The sequence below is a fragment of the Palaemon carinicauda genome, chromosome 35 (assembly GCF_036898095.1).
Source record: "Palaemon carinicauda isolate YSFRI2023 chromosome 35, ASM3689809v2, whole genome shotgun sequence".
Classification (NCBI taxonomy): domain Eukaryota; kingdom Metazoa; phylum Arthropoda; class Malacostraca; order Decapoda; family Palaemonidae; genus Palaemon; species Palaemon carinicauda.
In genome coordinates, this window is record NC_090759.1 from 61,162,856 (window position 1) to 61,187,021 (window position 24,166).

Genomic DNA, 24,166 nt, shown 5'->3' on the forward strand with positions numbered 1-24,166 from the left:
CCTCACTTTGAAGACAGCTTTCCTGTTAGCTTTAGCCTCAAGCAAAGAGAGTTAGTGTACTTCATGGTCTCTCATACAACATCGCCTATTCAAGGGGAGGGGGGAGTGACACTTGCCTTTGTCCCTGAGTTCATTGCAAAGACTCAGAATCCGGGCGTATTGAACCCTAGATTCGGGCCCTTTCAGATTAAGTGTCTACATTGTGTAACTTATGACCCTGATCAATTGTTACTGTGCTTGGTGAGGAGTGTAAGATATCTTGAATGCATTCCAGCAACTCGGCCCTGACTAACATCATTATTTATTAGTTCAGGTAGGATTAAGGGGAGTATTACTAAAAACACTATTTCAGCCTGGATTTGCAGAGTCATAGACAATGCTCTGGATCCAAACCCTCCTCCAGTTAGAAGACCTAGAGCTCGTGGCCAGTTGCACGAAACGAGCATCTCAATTTGCAGTGTGAAAATTTTGTAAGCAGATTTTGTATTAGCTGTACAGACAATAACCAAAACTTTATCCATTAAGAGCTGAGGAAAGAGGGATTCACATAGGTGGCCCCTGCAGAGGAACTCTTCCACTTCTACCTTCTTCATATCAAAATCAGTGAATATTTGGCCACGTTTCATCTCAAAATTATTCTTTGGCAAAGTTCTGTAAAGCCCCATAAGTAGACTTAGCTAGAATGGCACTAGCAATCAAAAATCCCCTAACAGCATGCCAAACTCTTCTGTCCTAAGATACTCTGTAATGGAAAGAAAACAGTCGTCCAATTCGGAAATTCTCATGCAAGCCTCCCATTTCTTTTTGGAGAGAGACCTCAGTAAATCCCTCTTAATTCTTCTGTGTAGACCCATAGGAAGGTATAATATTGTTTCGGTAAGGCAGTCCCCCATATAGTTACTGCCATAAGATCCTGCTCTACTATTGGTCAGCATCTACTGTACTGTATCCGAGCATGCATCTACGCATTAGCGTTCCTCTTCCATTTCGTTTTGGCAGTGGACTTTGTGTTTGTGATTTTGCTTTTGTGACTATTGTACTGTATCGTATTACGATATTAAGTTACTTTATTAGCCATGGGCCCCAAGAAAGTTGCTGATGTGCACGGAAAGAAGGGGATGATGCTTTCTATGGAGACAAAGATGGAAATCATCAAGAAATACGCGGCTGGCATGCGGTTAAATGTGATCGTGAAGGGGTATGGCCGAAATCGGTCTACGACAGGACAGGAACGATCCTGAAACAGAAAGAATTCATCAAAGCAGCAACACCTTCTAAGGAGTCCAACAAGAGGAGCCACATCCACGATGAGATGGAGAGACTGCTGCTTGTTTGGATTAAGGACAAAGAAATCGATGGAGACACGATCACCAAAATGATAATCTGCCAGAAAGCCAGTACCATTTTCAGTGATCTAATGCGTGATCAGGCCATAGACGACACAGTAGAAGGGACATCAAAGCAGGCACCCCAGAGTTCAAGGCTTCTCGGGGGTGGTTTGAAAATTTAAGACACGGTCTGGCGTTCATTTGGTGATGCGTCACGGGGAGGCTGCAAGCTTGGACACAAAAGCAGCCCAAGCCTTTGTTAAAACATTAGACAAGTTGACTGTCCAGGAAGGCTACAATCCCCAGCAAGTCTTCAACTGCAACAAAACTGGGCTTTTCTGGAAGAAAATGCCTCGTCGGACGTTCATCATGGCGGAAGAAAAGAAGCTACCCGGGCATAAGCCTATGAAGGACAGGCTTACCCTTGCACTCTGTGCAAACACCAGTGGAGATTGTAAGGTGAAACTTCTGCTAGTGTATCACTCCGAGACTCCTCGAGCCTTCAAGGCCGAAAAAGTGATTTAGGAGAAGCTTCCGGTGATGTGGAGGTCTAATGCCAAAGCCTGGGTAACATGAACCTTGTTCCCCAAGTGGGTAAACCTTTGTTTCAGCCTGACTGTGAAAAAAAATTTTGAAGAGAAGTTCTGAAATTTGTCTAGGATAGGAATAATCCTGAAACAGGAGGAAGCCATCAAAGCAGTAATACCTTCTAAGGGCTCCAGCAAGAGGAGCCACGTCCACGATGTGGAGGTCTAATGCCAAAGCCTGGGTAACAAGAACCTTGTTACCAGAGTGGTAAACCTTTGTTTCGGCCTGACTGTGAAAAAATATTTTGAAGAGAAGTGCCTCCCCCCAAAATGCCTGCTGGTGTTGGACAATACCCCTGCTCACCCTCCTGGCCTCAAAGGATTTTATCCTAGTGGATTTTTCATTTATCAAGGTTCCCTATCTTCTGCCTAACACCACCCTCTCCTCTAGCTCACGGTCCAGCAAGTGATTTCCAACTTTAAGAATCTCAACACGAAATATCTCTTCATGAGAGGTTTCAAAATCACTGAGAGCACAAACATCACCCTTCGTGAATTTTGGAACGATCATCTCGATGTAGTGTTATGCCTCAAATTCATTGATACAGCTTGGCGGGAAGTTTCGAGGCGCACCTTGAACTCTGCGTGGAAGAAGCTGTAGCCTGATGCTGTCTCTGCACGAGATTTCGATGGATTCCATGTAGGCCAAGCTGAGGCCGAAGCCGATTCCGAAATAGTTGACGATCCTGAACCTGTTGCTCAATCTGAGGTTGCCAAGATCTGTTACATTCGGAACGTCCAAGGGTTCGAAAGTTGATGAGGCCGACATCAATGATCGAGGAGCACCAAGAAGAGCTTACGACAGATGACCTGAAGGAGTTGGAGACCATGCAACTAAGCAAAGTTCAGGAACAGTTTTCTAGCAGCGAGGAGGAGGAGGAGGATGACCCACTGACAACAGCAGACATCATGGAGGGTCTAGCTGGCTACCATAAAATAGTGGATCTTGTAGAAAAAGAGACTCCCAGAAAAAAATTATGACAGGTTGTGCGCTTGAATATATAAATGATGTTTGCCCGAGTCATTTCTGGAAAATGTTAAAAAGCAGGCAGAAACAATCTTCCTTGGATAGTTTTTTTTAAAAGGGGCCTTCGGTACTAGTAGGCCAAGAGGAAGCTCTAAGTCAGTGGTTCTTAACCTGGGGGTCGTGACCCCCGGGGGGGGGTCGTTTGGGATTTCTTAAGGGGTCACAAAGGGTTCTGGAGAATAATTTATTTTTCATATACATTATACACGTATTTGAAATAGCCAGTCGGGCTTTTACCAGTTTGATGAGTACAACACTGGTCACAAGTTGGGTGGTCTGCTCCACATTAACCATAGCCAGTGTTACCAAAATAGCGTTAAATTCCCATTATAGCTCAATCGGATACTCCTCCAAGTCACGTGATACGTGATGTGAATAACGTGATATCTCTGACGCCCTGCCATTGGTCAGCGGCCATGGGTGGGAGGGCTGCAAGGTGAACGAAATTTACATTATCCTCACCTTGTTTCATTAATGATCGTACATACGCATCTCCCTGAGTCCATGCTCATTGCATACATTTTGGGCAAAAGTGAAGGACTACTGTCCTATTCTCTCGATGCGTGCATTAACCATGTTGATTCAGTCCCCGTCAACCTACCGGTGCGAGGTTGGATTCTCAGCAATGGTTGCACTGAAAATGAAGGCACGCAATAGGCTTGTCATCGATGCTGACATGAGGTGTTGCCTATCGAACACTGGTCCTCGCTTTGATAGACTTATGGCTGCAAAACAATTTCAACCATCACACTGAGTGAATGAGAAGTAGGTGCTAGGTTTTGTATGATGTTGAATAGTTCTTTGGAATTGATAATTTTATGGCATTTGTAGAGGCTATGTAAGTGGAATTTTTCAAGGTTTTTGTTCTGTGGTGTTTCCGATAAAATTGTATAGGAGTAAACCATGGTCTTCCTGTAATTTTTTTTTTACTTGACCCTTTAACAAGGTTCATTATTTACAAATTTATTATAGGGGGTCATAATAATACTCTGATTGGTCCCGGGGGGTCATGGGATGAAAAAGGTTAAGAACCACTGCTCTAAGTGATCCAAAAAGAAAGAAAAGTGGCAGTGATGAAGAAAATACGTAATTAAATTTAGAAAGTACAAAACGTAAAGTAATAAAAATACAAAATTAGAAAAGACAAAAATAAAGAAATTTTATTTCAAGTTTATCATAAAGTAGTGTTAATATTTTTATTAAACTTAAGTGTTAATATTTTCTGCCATTCATTAATCTGTTTTGTAAATTTAAGTGTAAGTTTTTAGCCACTTAACGTTTTCTGCCGTTTGTCATCCTCCTTTACCGCCCCGCCACTTCGCTCTCAGACACCGCCTCACTCCAAAGGAAAGGTTGCACGTTTGCTACTGTTTGCTCTAATTATAAATTTTTTTACAGGTTACTAGTGGTTAAATTATTATTGAATGCTCAGAATGATTTTATTTCATTTAGTGGAGTTTAGCCTTCTTATAAACATTTAATGCAGTGTTTTTGTAGGGCCTGGAATGAATTAGGCTATTTACATGTAAAAGAAGACTCACAACGAGAAAAAATCACGGTACAAAAGCCACTACGGAACCAATTAGGTTTATGTTGTGAGGCATTACTGTGCTTCACTTACAATTATAAGGCCTACGGGTGATACATGGAGTACACTGCACCGGGGCAAAACACACTTTTGGCCCCAATAACAACTTACAGCTAACTTTAGGCATAACACCCAGCAACAGTTCCCAAGACAACCTGTAAAGAGGTCAGAATCATACACTTGACCCAAACCACTCCAGTTGGCAAAAAAGTTTTCTTGGGAAGTCAACAATCTCATTCTTCTCCAAAAGAATGCCACTTTCCGAGTGCTCCAGCATTTTCTAAGTGAAAATAAGAGAACTTGGAAGCAGCTGAGAGGACGGCGGGTACTAGTTTATTTTTCAGAAGCAAATGACCTTAACAATGAATGTCCACAGGTTGGGGGTGGTCTTCAATGTTTTCAAGAGCACTGACCTTTTCTTGGAGGAGACAAAGCATAGTCTCAAAATACATAGGTTGGTCACAGACCTCTAGACAACCTCCTCACAACACAAATTCTTTCAGGTTACAACCATAGAACTCTTCTCATGTCCGCAAAATGCTGCCAAGAGAAGCCATGGAGAGCTAATTTCTAAAATTCCAGGGCAGACTGTTCTGCATAAGAAAGAAAGACCCCCCACGAGAGAAGTGTGATCTTCGATCTATCTCGTTTCAACAAACATTTCAGATGTGAAGCATACAAGATGAAATCCATTACAGTACACATGTCTGTCAATTACTACACCTAAAGATCTAACCTGTACAGTACTTTAGATCTCGAAGATGCTTACTAGCACGCCCCTATAGCAACCCACTTTCGAACTTAACTAGGGTTGAAAATCATGCACCTTTCAGCCTCAATATAGCTCCAAAACTTCTTCAGTTGCAAAGAGCAGAAGAGGAGCTGAGAACAATAATGAGGACAAAGCTGAGGAAGATGAAGAGGTGGTAGATGAAAAAAAACATCTACGGTTCCTTACTCAAGTTCGACTGTGTCTCTTCCATTTCCTCCTCACATACAACAGGAAACAATAATCCACAGCACATATCCTGCTAAAGGGAGAATTGTTATGGTGTTCCAAAAGGCAGGCAACAATATCCCTAATAAGTCAGTTGCATTCTGGACTTGCAGTGAATTTGGCAGGATGGGAAGATGGGGGTGATAGAATCAGATCTCAGGAATACCCCATCAATGATCGCATCATATGCTAGGTCAGTTAAACAACCAAAAGACCCCTACGAGACCAGTATAAGTGGAAGGAGAAGGATATAACAAAATGAAGGATCCTTATTTGTCTTCTTGCAATTAGTCCTCAATCTCCTTCACTGTTTACCTGACTAGGAACAGCATTTATTACATGTTCTATTGCACAAAAAGTTCTGGCCTTTACAAAAAACACAAAGTATAAGAAACATCAACAGCAGACATAATTTAATAAAGCATGCCTTTAAATTCTATCCAGGGCTACGTCCCTGACCAGGTTTGCCAAAAGGAGAAGACTAAGGCATCACCATCAAAAACCCCCAAATTGTGCACTACTGTATTGACAAAAAGAAAGAAAGGATACTTGAACCAAAGGTAATGCTTCCAGACTCCTATGGTGGAACATGATAAAACACGTTTTCTATGAACGAGGCTGTAGAGAGAACTGGTTCCCAAAACAATGAGCAGTGAATTATCTTCAAGCTTCAGCCATTTCAGATTTCAGCGAAAAGGTAACCATATTAAAGCCAGTGGTTTTATCATCGTTAGAACAACAATATTTCATATTTGGTAACAATTCCACCATCACTGTAAGTCATTGTCCAACACAAAGTATTTTTCAAGAAATAAGTAAAACACACTGTACTCTATTTCAGATAAAAGGACAAATATAACTAAATGCTTATATTATATATAAAATATTAACTTTACACTACAAAAACAGTAATCTACTGATCAAAAAGTTAGTCTACATTCTAGGAGGTGAAATCAAATAAAGGCAAAAACATTCTTTTTATTAGTATAAAAAGTTATTCTACTAATATGACAAATTCGGAGATAATTTGTATTTTTCCCTAACTAATATAAACCTGGAGTTATCTATGTGAATTATCTTTCAGCATAGCTGGAATGTACTTATTAGACTTTGATTGCAACCCTGCCTAACCACTTGAGTGGGTAGGCTGAGGGTGGCTGGGGCTACCCAGCTGCCTCTATGTATACTCTCACAGCAGTGAGAGATGTCACTTCTGATTGCAGGCAGGACTTCTGGGGGGTCAGGTGATGGCGGGCCATCGTTTATTTATGTGGATGACTCACTCTTAGGTGGGTGGAAGTCCTAGATCTGGCATGGACATTGACCCGATTTTACCTAGTAAAGTATATAACTGTGGTCTAGGGAAAACTTTGACACCTCGCTAAAATATACAAAGTGAGTATAATAGCAGCCTGTGCAATGCAGTGTAATAGAGGTTGTTGTCTAGTATGAACACCTGAGTTTATATAGGAAAACAAGACATATCCCATTCCTTCCCTTGCAGAAAGCAATGGGGACTTGGACAGTATATAAAATTAAACTTATACTAGGCTACACAAGGGAAGTGATAATTACTTGCAGAGGTTGAAGCCAGCTTGCAGAGGAACCCATGATGCTGTACCCCAAGGGAGGGGAAGATGAAGAAAGGAAAGCCAGACATTCTCTCATTCTTCCCAGTCTTAACCCGGGTAATCAATGCCCTCTACCCTATGGTAATTGTCCATCAAGGAGCCTGAGGTATCTTAAACGACTTGGAAAGCAGCCACCACAGGACCGTTGGAAAGCAGCCACCACAGGACCGATAAGTGAACGTATCGAGTCTCCTGTGGGTCACGTCTTTCAAATAATGGGCTGTGAAGGTGGTCTGTCTCTTCCACATGCCCGCTTAAGGTACTTGTAACACGGAGAAGTTGCATTTGAATGCCAGGGAAGTGCTGATTCCCCTGACATCAGGAGCTCTAGGTCGATGAGCCTGAGGAGGATCGGGGGCCAAGGCATTTTCGATTACATGGCGAATCCAGGAGGAAACCGTGTTCTTGGTGATCCTCCTCTTTACTAGGTAGTAGGTTGGCCATGGCACCAACCACCTGTTGAGATACTATCGCTAGAGTGTTAGTGGGTCCTTTGACTGGCCAAACAGTACTACATTGGATCCTTCTCTCTGGTTATGGTTCATTTTCCCTTTGCCTACACACACCAAATAGTCTGGCCTATTCTTTACATATTCTCCTTTGTTTTCATACACCAGACAACACTTGAGATTACCAAACAATTCTTCTTCACCCATGGGGTTAACTGCTGCACTGTAATTGTTCAGTGGCTACTTTCCTCTTGGTAAAGATAGAAGAGACTCTTTAGCTATGGTAAGCAGCTCTTCTAGGAGAAGGACACTCCAAAATCAAACCATTGTTCTCTAGTCTTGGGTAGTTCCATAGCCTCTGTATCATGGTCTTCCACTGTCTTGGGGTAGAGTTTTCTTGCTTGAGGCTACACTCGAGCACACTATTCTATCTACTTTCTCTTCCTTTTATTTTATTTGTTTTTAGAGTTTATATATGAAATATATATTTTCATATTGTTACTGTTCTTAAAATATTTTGTTTTAATTATCAATTACTCCTCTTATTTACTTCCCTAACTGGGCTATTTTCCCTGTTGGAGTCCCTGGGCTTATAGCATCCTGCTTTTCTGACTAGGGTTGTAGCTTAGAAAGTAATAATAATAATAATAATAATACTCTCCCTGAGCTAACAAACAGAGGTGTTACTCGGGGCCGCGTTGCTGCAGTGCATTTAAGATAGTACTGTATCTCGAACTCCTCACTGGGCATAGTAACAACTGATCTGGGTCATTGGTTACAGAACGAAGAATCGCAATCTGAAAGGGTCCGAATCTAAGCAAGGACCTGCCTAAAGGTATGCTCCGACTCATGTCTTTCTTGTTCAGACTGGCCGCCTTTGGAAGATTCTCGTCATCAGAATCTAAAGGATCGTCCACCTCCAGACTCACATCCAGAGTGAGGGGTAGGTAAAGGTTGTCAACTGTATCGCCGGGAGGACCCGCCACAGGGGACCATCTTTGTGCCTCAGTCATTCGAGCTTCCCGTGCTGCAGCGTTCTTGGGTTTCGTCTTAGTATTTTTTGATTCCCTATGCATAGGACACTCCTCCGTGGTCTTAGGAGGGGGAACTGGTACAGAAACAGGACGTTGGTCCAGTGGCACTACCTCAATGTCTTGAGGGTTGAAGGGACGGATCGTAATCTCCCTGGGAGAGCCTATGTCCCTACTCATCCTAGGGCGGATGATGTCGGCATGAGGTGCTGTTACGCCTCTTATCCACCTTTTCTGTCTCTTAATGATGACCTCCTTTACCTTTACTGGAGTTAAGGGTAAGTTGGCCATATAAGAGTTAGAGGCTTTAGGACCTTCAGCACGCAATTGGGGTGGAGGTGTTCTACATACCTTGTCTATGTCGACCTCCTTCTAGGGTCTTGACACTCAACTGACGAACTCGACGAGGGTTTCAAGGGGATCCTAGGGGTTGCCTCGACTGGAACAGTCGGAAGTTGTGGAGGTGGAGAAGCCACGATTAGAGACTTCAACAGGGTGGAGATAAATGTATTTACCCATGGAGGAAGTTTTGATGCCCTAGGTAAACCCTGGACTTCCCTAAGAGTGTCCTTTGGGGAGAACTCTAGAAGGAGCTCCAGTCGACGAAGGTGATAACCCGAGGCAGAGGAACACGTTCCTTCGTACACGAAGGAAGGTCCGGACTAAAAGGTACGTTAGCGAACCTATTAGGGGGATCTTTGAAACCCTCTGGAAACGGTGTCGGTCTTCCGCTAGAGGTGGATGAAGCTGAGGGTCGACGAGGCGAAGGTACCACACTTGCTCGCAGTTCGGATATATCTGCTCGTGAACTGCTCGCGGAAACCGTCGATCTGCTAGCGAATTCACGAGATTCACGCGCAAAATCGCGAGTTTCGTGCCTCAATGGACGCGATTCACGAGCAGAAGTGCTCGCAATGGGAGCACTAGGAGCCACAAAGAAAGAGGAAGGTCTAACACCTTTCTGTTGCCTAAGAGAAGCACCTACATCCGACGAAGTCAGCAGAGGAGGCCTCTGAGTAGGAACTACTCTTGTTGAAGAATGTGTCACCGTGGGACGCGTTTCCAAGCGTCAGGCGTACGCTTTACTAAGACTCCCCAGGTGGTGAAAGGCACTAGAGGTTTAGCTAGATGCCTATCCGAGGAATGATCATTCTCATCATAAGGTCTGGTCCGAGGTCATTTGGAAGGTGGTCTGGTTGAGGGGCTACGCACTGATGGATTGCATGTGCCTACCTCTACCTCTAGACGAGGAATGTCTAAACCTTGATCGCGAATGCCTATCTCGCGAACGTGAGCGTCGGCCTCGCGAACGTGAGCGTCGGCCTCGCGAACGTGAACGTCATTCTCGTGAACGGTACCCTCACGAGCGTGAGCAGCTGCCCTCGTGTGCGTCGTCCTCGCGAGCGCCGTTCTCGTGATCTAGATCGCAGAGATCTAGAGCACGAGCGTCTGGATCTAGGTATAGACTGTGCTCGTGATCATGTGGAACACCATCGCGAGACTTGTCCTCGTGAAGAGGAACGCCTACGAGGAGAGCGTTGAGACCTGCGGTCTCGTGAGCGCGAAGCTCTAGAGTGTGAGCGCCTTCTAGAAGAAGAGTGCTAGGATCGTGATGACCTACGATCCGTCAGATCTTCTGATTGTCGCGAACGGCAATCAGGGGAAGTGTCCAGAAGGACGAGGCGATGGCGAAGCTCGTCCTTTAACACTGCTGGTGGTACGAGCGCTGGTCCCCGATAGCTCTACACCTGCAACCTGCAGGTTCCTGTGGGGAGAAACAAAGGGTTGAAGGTTAGCAGACGACGAGGTCCCAAGGTGGAGAGAGGGTTCGTCATCAACAGGGGGACGTTGGAGAGGCGAACGTGAGGGATCACCTCGTCCATGCGCGGTAGGGCCCGGAGAGGATGAAAGATGGACTTCGACAAGTTCCAGAGCATGAGATGTCGATGGCTCCGGAGAAGGGTCCTTCCTGGCACTACGCTGAAGAAGGCCTTCCTGGCACCACGCTGAAGAAGGCGCAGCAGCTCTTACTTCGAAGAGGGTCCCGAAATCCCTAAGGACGACCACAGCTGCAACATATCTGAAAGGGATAATGGCTCCCTAGCGGCTGTAGGTGAAATTGCTCCTCTAGGGGAAGCAACAACAACCCCAGTAGCCCGGGGCTGTCAAGGAGTTAGTCGGTCTGCGCTCCTACTCGATCATCCCTCAGAAGAGCGCGATTGAGAAGAAGCTTTAGAAAGAGATTTGGGGGTGCGTGAAGAAGAGCGCGCTTTCCTCGCCCCTAAGGGAAAAAGGTCACGTTTCCGTTTCTTCTTCCTACGCAGCCCAAATTTCTCCCATTGGGAGGCAGACCATTCCCTACACTTTGCGAACCCTGCTTGCAGCGATGCCCTTTGCATGAAGGACACAGTGTGTGCAGGTTGGTCTCCAGCGAAGACATAAATGTACTGCATGCGGCACCCTCACGCCCTGGACAGGTTCGCATAAAGGCAATCGTAAAGAAGCACATACACCTGAAAACAAGAAAGCAAAATAAAAAGTCCAACGACAGTCAGGGAGAAAGAAGAAACGTCCAATCTCTACCGAGCCAAAAGAATAAGTGACATCTCTCACTGATGTGAGAGTATATATAGAGGCGGCTGGGTAACCCCCAGCCTACCCGTTCAAGCGGTTAGGCAGGGTGGCCACCTCGCAATTAAAGTCTAAGGGCTACCTTCCAGCTGCGCAGAAAGATAATCCACATAAATAACGGAAGGTTTGTTAGTATGGGAACAAAATGGAAATATATCTAAAAAATACAGTACTATACATAGAGAAATATAAGCTGTACAATTTTATAAAAATTACTAATGTCTAAAAATTACAATCTAATTGTACAAACAGGAGCACTCCTCCATCTACTGAATACAGTGCAACTAAATTCAATTCCATTAAGAACATTTTCTAGGTAGAGAAAGCTTAAAATTTTAGTAATTTATAAAGCTCACGGCACATAAATGTAAAGGAGCTGTGATATTTTGCTAAAACATAAACTACACTAATACAGTAGTTAGTCTTATTAACATACAAACATATTACATTTTATAGTAATTTCTAAACTCAGTTACATAATAGCACCTGTAATGATGCAGTACTGTACTTACAAATTACAGTGGACTAGATGCAAAGGCGAAAACTTCAAGCCTACCATGGTGCCCAATTGTATATTTTTAGTTTATCTTGATGGCCTAATAAATGTTATATCATATCATAGGGCACATCAAATACCTCTTATGTATACTGTAAATCCAAATCAACTGGTCCAGATTACAAGAGGCATATACTTAGACCCTGAAAATTAAAAGAAAAGACAGGATAAGATTATTAAGAAGTCATAAGAGCTTCCATCATAATATTTTTTTAGTTCAATCAGACTAATGACTCATTGTAAATAGCAAGGTTAACCTGGAGCACGGCAAATGTTAAGTGGTTAGGAAATGAAATAGATGAAAGGCAATACTGTGTGACCAGAATGGGACACTGTAAGCAATCTTTAGCACTACCCATATTATATTGTGATAATTGGCAGTACTCAAACTGAAGGTGAAGACTGACCTTAATTGCAAACTTCAGGTAAAAATATATTCATAATTCAAAATTAAAATCAAATTTTGATGGTGGAGTTTCAAAATACAGTATCAATGTTTCTGGGAAAATTCAAAAGAATTAATGCTCTTTTCATGTCGAATGAGTGTGAAAGCTGAAAAAATCAATACTTTTTTTTCAAAATAAAAACTACCCATAAAACTCTCTCAAGACTGAAATGATACAATCCTGCAGTGGGTAAAAAATCTGAAGTACTGTACAGTAATTTGTTTAGTTATATTACTTTTCATTATCTTAGCAGCAACAATGATGAAAATAGTCACTTACCAACTAAGTTGATGAGATATGTCTTGACAATTTCAAAATTGCAACTGTGGTAATGTCCAATTTATATCACACCCCATCTTCTGTCTCACACCTGCGTTTCTTACTTGTAATTTTAGGCAGGAATGAAATTTTTAGGAAAGAATTTGTTTCTTCTGTTTTAACAGTCTTTTCTTTAACATGGAAATTCCATTTCTGAGTCTCAAACTTGGCAAATACCATAAAGAACACCCAACACACGAGGTAAATTGCTCCTGTAAGCCAAAAGACGTGCTGCCACTGTTGAAGACTCTGTTGGATAAAAAAGAATTAAAGACAGAAAAAAAGAATATACTGTACAGTACAGCATTAATAACCAAAAAATACAAAATTCAGAGTATAAAATGACAAATTCGTAGATAATTTGTTTTTTCCTAACTATACAAACCTTAGCTATTTACATGGGGTAATTACTTCGGCGTAGCTGAATGACGAGCCATAAGAATTTTAACGAGGGTTTACTACCCCTCCGCTAGTTAGCGGGGGGTAGGGAGGGTCTACCCCTCCCCCTCACACACACCGGTGAAAGGCTCACTTTACTTAGAGGTAGGACTTATCTTGGGGGACAGGGCTGGCGGGCAAATATGTGTAAATAGCTAAGGTTTGTATAGTTAGGAAAAATACAAATTATCTACGAATTTGTCATTTGTTCCGTAACTGAAATACAAACCACGATATTTACATGGGGTGACTTAACCCTTAGGAATGGTGGTAAGTCCCGGCCATACTGGCTTTGGCTTGCCCGGGGATTCCATATTCGAGCGATTAAGTACTCGGACAATAGGGAATCCCTGCTCCTCGCTAGCAGTTGTGAACGCGGCCTACGTAAGGTGTGTGAGAAGGTGAAAAGTGACTTGTCCTAGGCAGTTGACCTGGAGTTCCTCAGAAGGAAATCTAGGCTAGGACTCCCAATACCACCTCGTCAGGGTATGGGGACATGACAGTATTACACCTAATACTAGGAACACAAGGAAGCATGGTCTACCTGCAGTGGTTTGAGGTCGCGAAGACTGTCCAGGGTTCAGCCCGAGCGGCATCCACCTGCTCCAGCAGCATTGTAGGCATCTCCCCACTGGTGGACAAGCAGGAGGAACGCCTACCCTAGCGTTTGCGGCCACCACCTCTAGGTTGTCTGTGCCTTTCTTGTCCTTGGTTGGAAAGGGCTTCTTAGACACCTTATCTTTCACTATCATTTTGCTGGTTGAAGATTTAGGTTGACTGGTTTGCGGAGGAGCTGGTGGTCTGTAGGGCTGGGATGTCAAGTTCTTATGGAGAAGGGAGTCTTGATGTGACTTCATCCATCTCTCCGCAGCCTGCTCGATGTCTTTAGGATCAAACAAACAGGAATTCTGGAGCCTTGCAATCTCGACGTTAGGGACTTGGTGGTAGAACCTCTGGGCTACCAAGTCCCTGCGCTTCAGGATGGTATTGGCCCACAAGTTTACCACTTAGCGGGCCAGGAACTCGATGGTATGAGTACCCTAGAGTAAGAAGGCCTCCATCGCCTTCCTGGTACTTTCCTTGGTGAAATCTTCAGTCCGTCCCAGGACTCCTATGAATCCTAACCAAAAATCCAACCACGAAATAGCCTGCATGGCATACTTCGCTACCTTCTCTTGGTTCAGGATCTCTATAGCCGAGAAAGCAACCTGACGACCGGAAAGCCTCTCCAGGGTGACCCCTTCGTCAACTCCTCTAGCAAATGGTGGAGAGGAAGAGTCGAGCTGGACTCGTCCAGGATTTCCTAGTATCTTCACTGCTGAACACCCGGAGGTAGGAGCAGCTCGGAGGACGAGCCTGATCGGAACGATGCAGAAAACTCAGAGAGCTGAGAGGCAACCTTACGCTAGGCACTCTTCAGCCCCTGAGACCAATGCAAAGCTGCACTGGACTTTGGGGGCTTCTGAGTGCCTAAGACTCGATACAAGACCGTTTACTTGCCCTCCTGAGGGGCCATATCTGGGTCTGACAACCCATTGAGGGCCATCATAGAAGACAGAATCTGCCAAAAGGCGTGCTCTGACTCTCTGTGGTTACCTTCCGATGGGGGACTGGCAGCATGATCTTCGTCATCCACCGCAGAGATCTTGTCTTGGGGTGGGTTGTGGTTGATATTAAGTTGGCTGACTGATGGTCGGTACCCCTCTGCGGGTCTTGGAATCCTAGAAGAGGATTTCGGCAGTGTCTTGGAGTCTTTCGGCTCCCTCCTAGGAGGGAAGAAGGTCTCCAACACCGATCTTGATGGCATGACCTTCTGCTGGATGTTCGTAGAGGAAAGGCTGTAAACCTCTACAGGTTCTGAAGCTGAAATATTGCCGTCTCATAGAGTTTCTTCCATCGGGAACAGCTGGGGAAAGTATGACAAAGACTCTTTCCTGCGGGTGCCTCTTGGTTGAGGTGACAAGGAAACAAGAGGTAGGGGAGAAGAGAAAATGGCGGGGTTAGCTTCTACCCTAGAAGCCCTGACTGGGGTCAGCTTGACCCTTGATGACACGAAAACATCTGGAACCCTTCTCTTCCTCTTCAGGGGAGACGAAACCGTGAGTCTTTGACATGAGTCTGAAGATAAGGCAGACTCTTCCAGGGAAACTCCGGGAGCCTCTGCAGGGCACGAGGATAGCATACCTGGCACGAAGGCCTGTGTCACCGCCCTGACCAAGGCTCAGAACCACGGTTGTTTGCTGATGGAGGCACTGTCCGAGAGTTCCCCCGAAAGGAATGAAGCTGAAGGGTCTCTCCGGGGAGTCTACATTTCTGAAGAGGAAGATTTCGGAAGCATCGATTGATGGGATATCAATTCCTTCCTAAGGGCAGGTAGCTTCGGGATCTTAAATACTTGCAGCTTGCCCTTTTCCTCCTTCCCCGCCGGTCGCCCAGTTATGCGTTTGTGGGGAAGAGAATTTGCCTTTCCTCGGTGAGAGAACCAAAGTTCTCGGTGGAGATGACCTGAAAGATTCTTAACTTTATGTTCCTGCTGTTGGAAGGTAAACAGTAACTGGCAATCAATGCATGGTTAATAGTGACTTCCAACCTTAGTTGGCAAACCATGGGAGGGTAGGGTGACCAATGGTTGCTGACGCGTTGGCAAACGCTGGTGCGATGGCAAGCGTTGACACGTAGGCGAGCGCTGACGCGTTGCCGGACACTGGTGCACTGATGATGAGCTTTGGTGCTATGGAGAGCGTTGACGCGTTGTCGAGCACTGACATGTTAGCGATCGAAGATGAGTTGGTGTTGAGTCAGCTGTCGACACCTGACAATAAGGTGGATGATGAATCGACGATCGGCGAGATGGCGATCGACGAGCCATTGGTGAGCAACGAGGTGAATGCTGCTTCGGCGAACAGTGGGGTTGATGCGTATGCGACCGACGTGTTGGTACCACTGGAAAAGTCGTAAGACAACGTGACGGTGAATTACAGTCAAAAGATCGGCGAGTCGGTGAACGGCAATCCTAGGATCGTTGAGGCGGAGAAGAGCCAACAGGAGAAGGTTGGCGGGCAGGCGATTAACGAGATGAGGATCGGCAAGCAGTATGTTGGCGAACAGCAGGTAGGTGAGCAGAAACCTGACGAGCAGGCGATCGCTGAGCAGGAGATCAGCAAGCAGGTGATCGGCAAGCAGGCAATCAGTAAGCAGATGGTCGGCGAACAGCCGAACGATGATCTGGCGAAAGGATGTGCCCTTTGGAAGGACGAACATCCCCAGGAGAGGATCGCAAACGATTCCTCGGCAGGGAGTCACGAGGCGGGGTTCGTTGACGAGCAAGCAAGTCAATAGAAACAGGCGAAGGTCGGGAACCAGTAAAGACAGGATGAGTAGGCTCCTCCGAAGAGGAGAGTAGCGGAGTCAAAGCTGAAGAGACGAAGAGGTGTCTCTTCACCAAAGGCAAAGGAGCACCTCTAAGGTGGACAAGCACAGAGGGGTCTTCGACCACAGTGACGATGCCCCTCAAGGCAGGAGTATCAGCAGGATGATGAGCAGCAGGCCTCCGAAGAGGAATCTCTATAAGTGGCCTCTCTTGCGAATTAGTGAGGAGAACACTCGCAGGAGAGACATGCCTTGGACCTTGTTCCACCACCAAAGGATGGTCAGCAAGAGGGGAGTGCAGTCCTCAGCAGTGGTGGAAGAAGCAGAAGAATAAGCAGGAACAAAGTCTGCTGACAGGGTACAGATGAGTCCTCCAACACCATGACTTCGACCAGAGTCAAAGGTCAACGTCCGACGCTGAGAAACGCTGCAGCTCAGCAACCCAATAAAGCTTCTGCAGCAGAGCCTCCTAGGAGGGAGGGCTAGGCAAGCCCAGGGACAGAAAAACCTGCAAAAAGGGAGAGATAAGGACTCCCATGGGGGAAGAGCCGGGGCTGCTTTGCTATGGGAAGTAACACCGTCTCTCGAGGACCAAGGTTGGCCAGGGGTTAATTGTTCTATGGTACTACGGTTCGAGCAGGAGCTTCAGAAGAAGGTCAGGAAGCGGAAGAAGAGCCCTTGGGTTTCTAATGCTTCGAAGGAAGCTTCGAAGGAGAAAAATCCCGCTTGGCCTTTTTCTTTCGCTGACGACCAAACCTTTCCCACTGGAAGGTAGACCATTCCCAGCATTCAACACACTTGTGAACCACAGTCGCAGGTGTGTGAGTGAGAGGGGTAGCTAGCTACCCCTCTACCTATCGCTAACTAAAGGGATGGGTAGTTAACCCTCGATAATTCTAATGGCTCGTCCTTTTAGCTTAGTGGAAATTAATACCCTTATAAATAGCGTTGGTTTGTATTCCAGTTATAGAGCAATTGAATTTTCTAAATGATCACTCAGTACTGTACTTGACAAATTGTTACATTCACTAATTCAACCTGTCTAAGAGGTACTGCCCTAGCCTTACATTTATACAATACAAGGTTTCACTGGATATGGGTAAAATCAAATATTTGCTAAGCGATCTATTAACTAGTGCTGATCATGCCTAATAACCTAACATCATGAAGGTACTAGCCCAACCTTACATACGCTAATTCATTACTAGGATACCGGTGTAAAGACGCTTTCTAACCTAAATTATTGCACATACATTAGTTAAAACATTCATCATTTAGACTCTCAAAAAGGGAGATATCTTTACACAAAATAAACACTTATCCAAGCTTTCAAAAGGTGATAGCTAAACCTTGCCTATGAAAATTCAACATATTGGTCTAACATTTTCACTATATGCTTTAACATATACGGGCAGGTCTAACTTCCAATTCAGTAACTTAGACATATTATTAGAGTGCCAGCCTAACATAAATTTTGAAGTAATTTGAATTTTTCCTAGCAATACAAACCTTGAGCTCTTTAATGGGAATATACTTTCGGCGCATCTGAAACTAGCCATAAGACTTAGCGAGGTATGAACACCTAAAGCTAGTCAGCGAGAAGGAGGGGGGGGGGTAGCAGGGATACTGTAGTACCAGCCACCCTACCCACAAACATACCCGTGCTATACCGTCACTTTTAATAACAGGCAGGACTTGCAGAGGATAGGTGATAACAGGACAAATCTGTATACAGTATAGAGCTCAAGGTTTGTATCAGTAGAAAAATGGAGTTTTTATGATAAAACAAAGTTTTATGAATACTTACCTGGCAGTTATATATATATATAGCTAAATATATATATAACTGCCAGGTAAGTTCTATTCATAAAAATGGGGTTTTCATGATAAAACAGTTTTATGAATACTTACCTGGCAGTTATATATATATTTAGCTATATATATAACTGCCAGGTAAGTTCTATTCATAAAAATACTAATTACTCCCAAATTTGTTATTGTTCCTACACTCCATATAAACCCTTTTGCTTTTTATAGGGAAGTTCTAACCAACTAGATGGCTTATGACCTGGGGGTGTGTCTCCATTCTTGTGCCAGTGCAAGAGTTAACGGCCTGGGCAATCACTGTGATTCTGTGATAACTAAGCAATGTGACTTGTCCAGGTAAAAAATATCGAAGTACGAAAACTCCGCTGACTTAACCTTAGACATTGGCTGACTCCCACCCACCTTGCTGGGAGGACAGGGACATAACAAATACAGAATATATCTCATATACTGTACCAGGTTACACAAGGGAAAATGGTTCACACTTGCAGACAGCGGTGGTCAGCTAGCAGTGTACCATAAGTGCTATACCCCAAGAGAGGGGAAGATGAAGAAAGAAGAGGCCAGTCACTATCCTTCATCCTAGACAAATCCCAGGTAACATCTGCCATCTCCCACAAAGGAGCTTGAGGTGTTTAGACCACATGTTGTGCAGCCAACAGAGGACCAAAGGCAATGGTATCCAAGATCCTGAAGGTTATGTCTTGCAGGTACAGGTAGTGGGCTGTGAAGATCATTTGATGTTTCCAAACACCCGCTTGCAGTGCCTGCACCGCTAAGTAGTTCTTTTGAATGCTAGGAATGTGCTATTTCCCCTGGCATTATGAACTGGTTCTACGGCCTTGCTGGGGAGAGCCAGGTTTCAAGGCGCGATCTATTACCTGTTGAATCTATGAGGAGATTGTATTCCTTGTGACTCTCCTCTTGACTGACCCTGACAGTACTAACAAACTTTATGTTAACCTGTGAGCAAGCTCATGTGGTCTGTTTGAGGTAAGGCCTCAGTGCTCTCCCAGGATATAGTAATCATTAAGCTAGATCATAAGTTAGACCGACGGCTGGATTTTAAGTGTTAGGAACAAACTCACGGATGAAGCCAAGTGTTACCTGTCCTCATCCCCTAGAATGTTGTGGCGTAAGAAAGACCATGCAACTTGCCGACCCTTTATGCTAAGGCAAGAGCAAGAATCTTGATGCTATTTCTGTAGCTTTTGCGTTGTTAGAGAAGCTGCGTAATCTTGGCCTGAATATTAATAAACTAATAGCCCAGTGCTACGATACAGCATCTGTAATGAGTGGCAGAATCAGTGGTGCACAGGCACAAATCCGAGAATCTGTGAAGAATCCATGATTTTATGTACCATGTTCTGCACACAATTTGCAGTTAGTCATAACACACAGCTAGCTGCCTGCCAAAAGTAATGGATTTTCTCAACTTGATTAGAGCTCCGGTTAACTTCATCCATGGTTCAACCTTAAGCCATGATATATTCATAGACCTCCAAAAAGATATAAACTGTCAGTTCTGCAACTTCCTAAAGTATGTCAACATAAATGGGAATACAGTATAACCATAGGCCCAGTCAAAATCACAATGCTATGAGATTTTGATGGATACTCTGGAAGATTTGTCTAACCATGGAAGATCTGGTGAAGAAAAAGTCTTACCTAATAAATTCCTACAAGTTTTAAATAAGTTTGAGACAGTCTTTCTGCTGATTACCTATTTTGAGGTATTTGTTATTATAACCCACTATCAAAGACATGGCAGAATGGAACTTGCTGCAGCACTTAGCATGGCACAAGAAACACTTGAAATTATTAATGACCAAGTAACAACAGACTTCTATTTTAACATAATTTGGCAAAAATCAATTGATTTTGCTACTGAGAGAAATATAACTTCAGCTCTCAGTCAGCCTTCAAGGAAAAGGAGACCATCTTCACATCTGTTGGAATCCTTTGTTATCGAAAACACAGGCCAACGAGACACTTTTGAAAGGGTTGAGGACCCAAGAGCCTACAGTAAAAAGGTCACTGTATATCCTTATTTTTGACAAAGTGAATTTACACAAACATTTGATGAACAAAAATGTACCCTCCCTGGTGTAACTGCCCGCACCCATTATCTCCAAATTTCTTGAATGCAAATGAAATTGGGTCAAAACATACCTCAGGGCATCAATGAGTCAGGAACGACTGATCAGTCTAGGCACAATTTCTATTGTGAAAACTGTAGTGGATTTCATTGATCTTGATAGGGTAGTGGATAAATTTGCAGCTATCCCAATATCTTTACAGTCAAACTCAGGTGAATCCACCACAAGGCGTTTATCTCTAATTTAATTAAGTAACATGAAATATTCCTCATATAAAATGTAATTTAGTGTATTATTCTATTTTTATTTCTTTTTTTGGATGAGAGAAATAGCTACATGTTATTTTATCTTTTTAAACAGTTTTGTTCTTCCGTAAGAATACGTGAAGGTATATCAGCAGAGAATAGTTTCAGGGTATCTCATGTAATATGCTACATATATAAATATATGCAATACCAATGAAACACTCATTTTTTTCACTCCTGCTCATCTACTGAGTTATCACCTACTGTATGGTCACATCAAATAATTATATCAAACTGGTAGGGCTCCAGCCCCCCAAAAATTCAACCTTTGGTGATGCCACTGTTTCTCAATAAGACAATTTTTTGTGCAATTGAAGAAGAAACAGACTTAATGCATTTCTCAAAAGTAAATTTGCTGTCGAGAATCACACCTAAAATTTTAAGTCATACTGAGTTAAAGAAATATTATCAATGCTGAAATCTGGATATTGAGGAGCCAATATCTTTGATCTACTTAAAATCATACGTTGAGTTTTGTTAGAATTCAACTTCATGCCCCATAATTTGCACCATGCACTAATTTTAGCTAGATCTCTATTAGGGGATTCAGCAACCCCAGATCTACATTCCGGGGATGGAATTGATGCAAAGTGTAGCATCATCTGCATATGCAACAAGCTTGTTTTCTAGGCCAAACCACATGTCATGTGTATATAGTATGGAAAGTAATGGGCCCAGAACACTACCCTGAGGAACACAAGATATCACATTCATATATTCACTATGGTGCCCATCAACAACTCTTTGCGATCTAATACTTAGAAATTCAATAATGATCCTAAGAAATGACCCACCTAAGCTAAACTGTGAGTTTGAAAACAAACATTATTCTCTGGGACACAATAAACCCAGGAAAAAATTACACAAAACATCGGCATCCTGTGCTCACAAGATATTTTTCAATTGATTCGTGAGATTCTATGATTCACATGTATTCACTCCTTTTCACTCGTATGTACATGCCTTTTTGTGTATTAACCTCTTTAACCTATCTGCTCATTTATTCCTGTTCATTTGTGTGTACATACCTTGTCGTGACCTTGGTAGGTGGGTCTGGGATGGCTTGCCCCTGGCTAAGCCCGAGACTTAGCAACTACTAGGTTAGGTTAGGTGGGCGTGATAGATTTTGTGCCCTTTTGAATGTATTCCAAAATTTATGCAACTCAAGATGGGACATTTTCAATAGAAAACAAAGTTTTACCTATATTAAATAATGTGATTTCAATTAATTTTACTGTTATTTCAGTTGTAAACCATCAAGTTTTTTTCTATTTTTCCCAGACAAAATGCCCGTTACCACCTGTGTCTGTTGGGAGGAGGGGGGGGGGATAACGGGAGAACTATTATTTGCGATGGAAATAAAGGTAAAATTCGTTGAAAGCACATTATTTACTACCGGTAAAACTGTTTTTCCTAGAAGGAAATGTTGATCCGACCGGAAATATAATTTTACCCATTGCTAAAAATATTCCGTAAATTCATGGTACAGAATTGTAGACTTCCAATTATATTCGAGTCTATAGGTAGGTGGGTCTGGGATGGCTTGCCCCTGGCTAAGCCCGAGACTTAGCAACTACTAGGTTAGGTTAGGTGGGCGTGATAGATTTTGTGCCCTTTTGAATGTATTCCAAAATTTATGCAACTCAAGATGGGACATTTTCAATAGAAAACAAAGTTTTACCTATATTAAATAATGTGATTTCAATTAATTTTACTGTTATTTCAGTTGTAAACCATCAAGTTTTTTTCTATTTTTCCCAGACAAAATGCCCGTTACCACCTGTGTCTGTTGGGAGGAGGGGGGGGGGATAACGGGAGAACTATTATTTGCGATGGAAATAAAGGTAAAATTCGTTGAAAGCACATTATTTACTACCGGTAAAACTGTTTTTCCTAGAAGGAAATGTTGATCCGACCGGAAATATAATTTTACCCATTGCTAAAAATATTCCGTAAATTCATGGTACAGAATTGTAGACTTCCAATTATATTCGAGTCTATAGGTCGCCATTAGCTGTGCATAGGCCTACTCAAAGAATGCAAAAATATACAAATTTCTTGAAAAACATACCCTAGTTTTCAGTAATAAGAACTGGATTTTCTACACCTAAATTACGCAACCAAGTTAAATCTGAGTTTCTTGAATCTATGGGAAAAATTGCTGTCCTCAAATTATAGTTAATCGTCCTCTAAAGATTAACCTCGCTTATTCAAACATGACTAAATCGTGCATACTTAGACTACCAATATGAAACAACAAAGAACCCTTCACTTAGATACATATAAATAAAAATCACTGAAGGCAACGATAAATTACGAACATGAGCAAACGGAAATTACCTTCAATGCGTAACATTAAGGTAGAAAACTTACATTATATGACATTTTTGTGACGGTCACGGAAGGTCGGTCAATAAGCTAACAACTTAACCAAGGATCCATAACACATCAGTCATGATCAGTGATACATGGCTTCTATACACACTTTTATTTATGCTAAATTTCTATTAAAATATAACAACAACTAGCAATGCATACCGCGGATAATATAAATTAAACTTCACTTTGGGCTATTTAAAACATTTTCATTTAAACCTTGCATTTCCTTTGCCGAATATTTGTACAAGCAGAGAACGCAACTTTCAAATCTTATAAGTATTTTCAACATTTCACAAGGACGCAACTTTAAAATCTTGTAAGCATTTTCAACATTTCACAAGGACGCAACTTTAAAATCTTGTAAGCATTTTCAACATTTCACAAGGACGCAACTTTAAAATCTTATAAGTATTTTCAACATTTCACAAGGACGCAACTTTCAAATCTTGTAAGTATTTTCAACATTTCACCAAGACGCAACTTTCAAATCTTATAAGTATTTTCAACATTTCACAAGGACGCGACTTTAAAATCTTATAAGCATTTTCAACATTTCACAAGGACGCAACTTTCAAATCTTATAAGTATTTTCAACATTTCACAAGGACGCAACTTTAAAATCTTATAAGCATTTTCAACATTTCACAAGGACGCAACTTTCAAATCTTATAAGTATTTTCAACATTTCACAAGGAAAAGCACAAAAGGCCAATTGTTGATTTAAGGATGCAATTTGGCTACTTGATTTAACTGACTAATATACGATTTCCTACTCTATAAAAACAATTGCTAAGATCAAGTAATTCTTCTCTTTTTTTTAACGGATTTCATACAAATAGGCTACTCACCCAAAACCAATTTTAGTTAATATTCCTTCATAATAGGATACATTAACATGTGTATAAATAGATAATTGAGAAGAGTTCCTTAGAATTTCTTTTTTTGTTCCAGAGAGAGAGAGAGAGAGAGAGAGAGAGAGAGAGAGAGAGAGAGAGAGAGAGAGAGAGAGAGAGAGAGAGAGAGAGTTATTCATAAGCTTGCAAATTCTACATCGTTGAAAGATTAAATGCAACCGAAAAATCAAGTGAAAACTCTTAGTACCAAAGAACTTTCAAGGGGTGCAATACGTGAGCAAATGAATAAGAAGGAATTTAAATTTT

General features: G+C 42.7%; 1 protein-coding gene across 2 annotated transcripts in view; it reads right to left on the reverse strand.

Moving 5' to 3' along the window:
• The window catches only part of LOC137627789 (sialin-like), a 91,284-nt gene that overhangs the window by 22,228 nt on the left and 44,890 nt on the right, over positions 1-24,166 (reverse strand). For both annotated transcript variants that reach the window (XM_068359144.1, XM_068359145.1), the window contains exons 12-13: positions 12,551-12,838; positions 11,782-11,968 (exon numbers count right to left, since the gene is read on the reverse strand). In XM_068359144.1, coding sequence (XP_068215245.1) covers positions 12,617-12,838 — 222 coding nt within the window. In that variant the 3' untranslated portion in view covers positions 11,782-11,968; positions 12,551-12,616. The remainder of the gene's footprint in view (positions 1-11,781; positions 11,969-12,550; positions 12,839-24,166) is intronic.